Source organism: Hypomesus nipponensis, chromosome 2, assembly GCF_054491055.1.
Source record: "Hypomesus nipponensis isolate SF chromosome 2, ASM5449105v1, whole genome shotgun sequence".
Taxonomy (NCBI): domain Eukaryota; kingdom Metazoa; phylum Chordata; class Actinopteri; order Osmeriformes; family Osmeridae; genus Hypomesus; species Hypomesus nipponensis.
This window is the reverse complement of record NC_140362.1, coordinates 6,907,134-6,914,779: the sequence shown is the minus strand read 5'-3', so window position 1 is coordinate 6,914,779 and position 7,646 is coordinate 6,907,134. Positions and strand designations below refer to the sequence as shown.

The 7,646-nt window shown below is 43.1% G+C and overlaps 1 protein-coding gene and 1 pseudogene across 3 annotated transcripts; one reads left to right on the top strand and one right to left on the bottom strand.

Moving 5' to 3' along the window:
* The first annotated feature begins 224 nt into the window (after positions 1-224).
* Positions 225-5,058, top strand: LOC146300616 (uncharacterized). Of its 3 annotated transcripts, XM_084703956.1 has the most exons (5): positions 225-2,870; positions 3,099-3,190; positions 3,560-3,754; positions 3,847-3,923; positions 4,040-5,058. In XM_084703956.1, the coding sequence occupies exons 1-5, from the start codon at positions 2,717-2,719 to the stop codon at positions 4,392-4,394; spliced, it is 873 nt and encodes a 290-aa protein (XP_084560082.1). In that variant the 5' UTR covers positions 225-2,716; the 3' UTR covers positions 4,395-5,058. The 3 variants fall into 3 exon arrangements, 1 of the variants encoding a protein (XP_084560082.1); XR_014766415.1 differs by having other exon boundaries at positions 225-2,643; positions 2,737-2,870; positions 3,099-3,923; positions 4,040-4,098; XR_014766414.1 differs by having other exon boundaries at positions 225-2,643; positions 2,737-3,923; positions 4,040-4,098.
* On the bottom strand, positions 4,976-6,725 carry LOC146300615 (uncharacterized; annotated as a pseudogene).
* Between the last annotated feature and the right edge of the window lie 921 nt (positions 6,726-7,646).

Genomic DNA, 7,646 nt, shown 5'->3' with positions numbered 1-7,646 from the left:
ATGTCCAGTTTTTTGCTTTCAATATCAAGAAGCAAATGCCTCTTGTATATTGCCCGGACATCCTGTGAAAAAGAAGATCGTCAGAGTAGCCGATTTATGTCGTCCATAGCAATATTATTAGTTACCTACTTCGGTCCTTGACGATGTTCTTGTCATTTCCTGCAGCAAGGTGTATGGTTAAACATAATTTAAAAGAATAATGTAATCATGCACAGCCTTCAAAGGTGACATGACATGAAAACTTCATTTTATGAGGTTATTTAATATTAATTTGAGTTCCCCTCGCCTGCCTTTGGTCCCCCAGTGGCTAGAATTTTCGATAGGTCTAAACAAAGCCCTGGGAGTTCTTCTCAGCCTTTGACAAAATGAAGGCTCAAACGCTATGTTTGAAAATCTCCTCCAAGTGACGTAGATACGAGAAAGGTTACCTTCCCTCTCTCTGCTTTGCCAGCCCAGATCATCTGGCCCGCCCATGAGAAACTGAGTTACCACCGTGCAAGGGCAAGTGCGATATCGGTTTTTCCTTGAGAGACATCATGGGGAGCAAACAAACGAAGCACAACAGTTGCTCAGTGCTTGGATGTACAAATGCAAGCACAAATCTTTATTTAATTCCTTCATCCGAGCCTCTGCACAACCAATATCTCAATTTCTATTTTTGCTGGAAATGCTCCGACACAACTTCCCAAAGTGTTGTATGTCTGCGCCAAACATTTCAGCCACTACTGTTTCCTCAACTTGAGCCAACACAAAGCTGGCCTTTCTGGATCATTACTAAATCTCCTTGGTCAAGCAACAAACCTTGGACAAGTAAGTTAACTAACGCTATATCATTTTGTTGCTTTACTGTATATGGTTACCTAGCTTGCTGCCCTTAGAATGTGGCTGTAACATTAGCTCTGCAGCCAACAGCTGAGTTACTGTTGTTAACGTAAAGGTAGATGGCATCAAGTGTGTGTGTGAATACAAACGCTGTAACGCGAGTGTTGAACACTTCTTTGTTATTTGGATAACCGTTCTGCTGTTGGTGTTATGGCTCGCGATATCCGCCTTTCTCCACATTGAAATGACTGAGTGTGCACCTCTGCAAACCAGATTGATCAGATGAGAATGGCTAAATTCGAGGCATCTTACAGCAACGGGGGCTACGAGCCATTGCGATACATCCGTTGTAAACATTAGCGCATGTTGCCGCCCCTCTCCTCCTCATTAGCATTTAAAGCTACAGAAACAGAACCAGCGCGTTCTGAGGAAAGCTGATTGTGGGACTACTTGTAGTGGCTATAATTCTGCACAATAGCTGAATTTCGGGAAAGAGAGTTCAGATACAGTATTAGGGGACCACTAAGGCCTATATAAAAGCTTCCAAAAACAGCATGTCATCTTTAAAAAAGGAATACTTACGGGATCAATGTAATGGCCTTGAGCCCCTTCAGTGGGATCCAAAAGGGATATTTCATCTCCAGTCACTGAAAGATAGGCCTATTAATTTTACCATAGAGAGACTGATACCTTTCCTCAAAAGGTATAGCAGTCAAAATACCTTGAACATATTTCTCCCGAACACCTTGGGGAAGGACGTCAGAAGAGGTCCCACCCTCTATTCCCTCTACTAGAGGGTGCCCCCGGTTGAGGCTTAAGGCCAGCTCCTCTGCAGGTGTAAGGCTCTCTGGAGGTGTTCCCCCACCAGTCGCAATGCTGTCACCCATCTTTTTAGTGGCTATAAAGGGTGCAATTTTACAGAACACGTACACTAACCTTTGAATTTACTAGGCTACTTATACTTACCACTCTGGAAAATGTTCTTATATTAAATTTTGACTTGTTGCCAAGTCCGTTTTTGAGTGTTCAGTTGGCTGCTGTTGAAAATAGCCCAATAATTAGGCCTACGGTCAGAAAGGCTTTAAAACACCTCATCAAAATTGGCTAAAAACGGTAAATGCATTAATTTGTCTACACACCACAATAATTAGAATAAAACAATCCTACAACTTATGCATTTAGTCGGTCAGCAATGGTTTGCCAAGCCACCTCCCTTGCTTTATTAATAACGGCTGTATTTCCTTTTTTGACGATGACGTCTCGATAGTCCTGATATAATTCCATTAAAAATGTATGCTCCGCAACGGAAAAAACATCAGCTCGGGCTGTCTTTGCTGTTCTTTTCGCCATTTCTCTTCTTTTTGACGATCACCTGCTCTGGGCTGCTTAAATACTACGTGCGCGTCCACAGTTTGAGATTACGCAAGTCTGGTTTGTGTTAGCGATGATTGTTAATGAAACGGAACGTTAGTGGAACGGTTTAAGGCTTAAATCTAAATTGACGTTTACCCAAGTGAGACTTATTCGTGTTAGCGCGACTTGCGTTAGCGACGTTGATGGAACACCCTCCAGGGGGGTGTTCCATCAACGTCGATTAAGGGAAAACGAGACTTATTTCGCCAAGTCTCACTTACTTTAGCGAGAGTTCCGTTCCATTAAGGTGGATTATTCTAGTTCGATATACGTAACCAAGGATCGGGACTAGCCTGATCTGTGTCAGGCTATAAGTCAAGCTAAACTAAAATGTGTTGCAAATAATTTCAAACAGGCAGAAACAGAATCTCAAAAGACAGTTCCGTCGAGTAAATGGGCTCTATGCACGTAAGTAGAACGTTCGCGACAATGCCAAATAATACGGTTCACTTACTTCCGGCGTTCCAACTACTTTGTAACAATGGCGCGGTTTTATACCAGATGCCTGACGGAGCTGCCAAAACTGACAATAAATGACGTCCATCGCCTGACTAAATCATCCTCAAAGGCACCCAGTAGCAAACTGGAGAAGGGGTTTAAAATGTACGCCTCCTCCTACATTCATGAATACGAAGGTGAGTCTGTCATTCTTGTATTTTTGTATCGTCATGGTTAACGAGCTAGCGTTAGCTAGCTAGTTGTAGGCTAATGTAAACATTGCGTTACCTCAGCGATAGTATCGTTAGTATCTATGAGGTGAATATTTTTTCAGCCAAGTTAAATATTTATAATTTAACATGTTTAAGTATATAATTCGATATAGCCCAGTACTCTGCTGTAATCTGTGTGTATGTAATTCATAGTGTCAAATAAAGACAGGGCGACAGGAGAGGTAGCTGTGCGGGCTTCGTGCTTCAGGTCGATGAGGAAGCACGAAAAACCTCATACAGTGAAAGTAGGGTGTCATTGGTAGTATATTGGTTCGAGTTCAACTGTTCTGAGACGTTCAAGCTCAGCTGTTCGTAGAGGTTTAAGTTAGGGTGACCAGATAACAAATATCCAACGAGGCAAAATCCCGGACGATTTTGGAATCAATTTTTTAGGTCTCAAAAAGAGCACATGTCCGGGTAAAATAGGACGTCGGGTCACCGTTCAAGATTTGTACATTTAATGTAAATAGGAGTGTATGTCTTCAGCGTACTTGTTGTGACCACAACTCTCTATTTGAGCACACCATTTAAGTAGGGTGCTCCATCTCATGCCAACAGTTTGTTTGTAAGCCAAATATATTCATATGTACTGACTGAAAATGATCTATCAACAGATTGTTCTCCGAGATACAGTGCCTGTCATCTTGGTGATGTGCAGGTGCTCATGTGTGGCTGGTACTGCCATGTGCAACCACACAGTTGCTCTGCTGTTCCAGACAGCCCACTTCTCCCAGCTCAGTGTGCCAGTGGTTCCACCGGTTCACAGCTGTACAGAAGAGGAGCAACAATGGCACAAACCACGGACAGCTGTACATTTCATAATCTCAGATTTTACAATGCAGATGAAGGTGAAACATTTTACAATGAAAACTTGACACCTAATTTGTTGCTTATTTCTCAGGGTATAAAACCAGGACCAGTTGGCAAGATGGTGGTTACAAAGCCTGTGCAAGGCCGGATGTGTAAAGGCGGCTTACGGTAAATGTTCAAGATTCAAAATTGCTTAATTACATCACATTTACCTGTAAAACAGTGTAAAAAATATGTTGTGGCTGCCTCACATTTTATAGTGTCATGCTATGTTTTCTTCAAAGGAGTACTCTGATGAGAGGGATGGTTGGCCCACTTCCTGACCTGTCTGTGCTGCGTGTGACAGAGGCATACAGTGGACTAGATCTACAAGAAGCCAATGGTGACAACAATGGGTATGACTGCGACCAAAACACTAGCAGAGTCAGAGTTTGGACCGGTGCAGAGAGGAAGTGTTTTATCCTATCAACAGCCCAAACTCCTCTCCAGAAACATTGTGTGGCATCCGAATGCTCCACCCTCTCCCAATCTTCCCCTGGAGGCACACAAACTTTCACCAACAGAGTGTGTGTGGGTATGCACAGAGGAGGAGCAGTTGCATTTGCAAAGCCTGACTGTGTCCATCGAGATGGCACATAGAATTGAAGTCTCCACACGTGATCAGAGCTCTACTCAGGAATGGCACATGCTACGACAGCAAAGAATAACGTCATCAAGGTTTAGGGAGGTGTGTCATGTGCGCGGCCACAGTACCTCAGAATCTCTTGCCGAGAGAATGATTCGTGGCACCAGGCAGACTGCAGACATGAAGAGGGGATCGGACATGGAATTTGAGGCAGCTAAACAGTATGCAAACAGCACAAATGTCAATTACTCACCTTGTGGACTAGTCATCCATCCACAGGTTCCATGGCTAGGTACTTCACCAGATGGGCTTGTTTACAATCCCACTGCAACCCCATCATTCGGTTTAGTGGAAATTAAATGTCCAAATGTAAAAAGTTACGTGGAGTGTAAGTATTTGTTGATGTCAAATGGAAGTTTAAAGCTAAGGAAAAGCCATGTGTACTTTTGGCAAGTGCAAGGACAGCTTCTTATAACAGTACTTGCTTGGTGTGATTTTTTTGTTTGGGCTGAAGATGATTTCTTTGTACAGCGATTACATGTAGATGAAGAAGTTCAAGAGGTAATCAGACAAAAGTGTGATACATTTTACTTTGGTGTTTATATGCAAAAGTACCTCTCAATGAGACGTAATGTGTAAGAATGATGTTTAATTTACAATATGAAATCAACCAGCCATCACTTAACAACTGTTACAAAATAAATACATATATTTACAAAAGGCTCTGTGTGATAATATTAGTAACAAGAAATTGGTTAACAAATGGTAACAAGAGATCTTCCAGGACAGAACATTTCAGTTGGGACCCTTCTTATTTAGCCCATGCCCTGACAAGGGGTTTGTTTTGGTAGTTCACATGCAAACAAGCAACGGTCTACATTTCATTGATGCTCCCAGCAAATGACAGTGGTATGACTGAGTCAAATAACTTGTTCTCCTTCACTCTCCTTATTACCCTTTCAACGTGCACTCTGAGACGTGCTATTTTTTGTGTCTGGAGGACGCATTCTGCCGGCATCTGGCTCAGTTTCTGCAGAAAAGGGGGGCAGTAGACCTTGCACTTGACCACATCTGATATCAGAAAGCCTTTGTCAACCATGACGCCCATGTCATCAGTAAGGAGATTAGTTAAGCCTGAACGTCTAAAAAGCTCTTTGTCGCTCACAGACCCCTCATAGAGTGAGGAAACAAAGGTCACTGCACCATGAGGGGCCATCCCAATCAGTCCCTTCATGGTGCAGTGAGATTTGTGCTATGAGTACATCTCACTCTGGAGGAGAAGAGAAGATGGTGTCTGGCATTTGAGCTGTGTGCAGTCTACAATTACTTGTGTATCCGGGAATTCTTTAAACTCCTCAGGGAGGTGAGCTTTTATATCCTCTTTTTCCATCCAGATACACACCGAGCCCAGGAGTGTATAGAGGTAGTTTGTCCATGAGGACAAGATGCGGCTTACGGTGGACTGGTGTATTGCGAATCTGTTGGCCAAGTCCCTCTGTTTAAGGCCAGCTGCTAGGTACATCAGGAAGAGGAACAGCTTGTCTATGGGTTGTAATGACTGTTGAGATAAAACAATATGTTTGTTAAGGCAATGTAGAATGTTACGAAGGTTAAAGAACTACATACACCAACTAAACATGCAAATACAAACCGTGTGTGCAGGACGGACCACTGAGACTGGTTCATTTCTCCTCTCAGCAGCTCTGGCCCTTGACGTCCGGATCTTTTTGTGCACTGATGGCTCAATCAGTCCCCAAAACCTCATAAAATGCCAATAACTGGCAAATCTATGAGAAGAAAACACAGACAAAGAATACAGACTTTACAGAGAATAGATACCAAACAGATTTACAGAGATTACCCTACATCCACATCTCCTTTTTCTCTAGCCTTCCTATAGCCTACTCTCACTTCTTGTCCTTCTCTTTGTCTTTTTCACGAACTCCATGTGTGCGTGTATGTTATCTCCCCACCATACTCTCATAGCCCTATCTACAAGCAACAACAAACATCACAGTCGTCAGCCAAGAAATGTTGCCATAACTACTAAAGAGGGGCTGCTTTGACTATAGCATAACATTTTTTGTAGGTTTAGTTTTAACTACAGTACTGCAACTAACTGCTGTCATAAAACATACCACTTACCTTGTGTAGAAACAAATGTCGTCGTCGGATCCCGCAAACCTCTGTAACCCGAAGGTGGCCTGAATTTTCAGTTCCTTCAACTCTCTGTGTAACAGCTCGATCTCTTTTTGGAGTTCCTCGTTTTTAACCGCTGCCATGTCCAGGCCTGCAGGTTCAGGGACAAAGCAGTAGTCGTGGTCTGCGACAACAGCGCACTCCATGGGTTCTGGAGACGGCACAGTGGGCTCCAGCTGCGGCTGTCTTTCCACCCGGTCCCACACACTGGGTCTCGATGGGGGGACTTCAAAGTTGTTCCATTTAAATAATAATGGGACAGCTCCTTTCGTGAGCCGTCTCTTCCCACCTTCTGACTTTGCCTCTGATAGATCATGAGGAGTAAAGTGCAGGCTGCATACCTTACTGTGTGAAGTCACTTGATAACGTTTGCGACGAACTTTAACCAGCCAGAGTCCCCTCAGAGATTCATCGCTTGGAAATGAATGAAAACTAAGAGTGCCGTTGTATGTTGACGACGCAGTACACTCCGGCACACAGCAGTGCTCATGGTACTGCTTTATTTGTTTCTGGTATACACTTTTATTTTTAATCATGGCTGCTACGACGCTATCTCGCTATCAACAAACAGTAACTAGGAAGTCAACCTGAACACTCTGAACCGTATTATTTGGCTTTTCGAAAGACGGACGTGACGTAACAGTCTAGCGTGCATAGAGCCCATTCCTGCGCTCAAAGCACTTTAGTCCGTGTTCGGGAACGTAAATTCAGACATGAATGATTCGCGTGTTTAGCCTTACTTCATCTCCAAAAAATATATTAATTTAAATTAACAAGTTAATAAAAAAGGTCACTTTATCTGTTTTCAAAAGCCATTGGTTAATTTACATAAAATAAGGCCTTGAAACTAAGCAGAGCCTCAAGACAAGTTACAATCAATGATGGCGTATCCGTTCTTTGACAAGCCTGTGGTGGATGAAGGTGCTCAGAGTAGACAAAGAGCGTTTATCCCACCAGCCCCAAGGGTCTTCAGAGACAGAAGTAATGCTTCCCTGACCAGTATCTGTGGAAGAAGTATAGGTTCAGCAGGCCCAGCATAGTTTATCTAGATAGATTTAATTGTCATT

Bases quoted from the DNA above. Each gene is read 5' to 3' on its own strand.
- LOC146300616 (XM_084703956.1), top strand. From the start codon at position 2,717: ATGGCGCGGTTTTATACCAGATGCCTGACGGAGCTGCCAAAACTGACA. The intron at 3,191-3,559 runs GTAGGGTGTCAT...ATCTATCAACAG, and splicing joins AAAAACCTCATACAGTGAAA to ATTGTTCTCCGAGATACAGT. The intron at 3,924-4,039 runs GTAAATGTTCAA...TTTTCTTCAAAG, and splicing joins ATGTGTAAAGGCGGCTTACG to GAGTACTCTGATGAGAGGGA.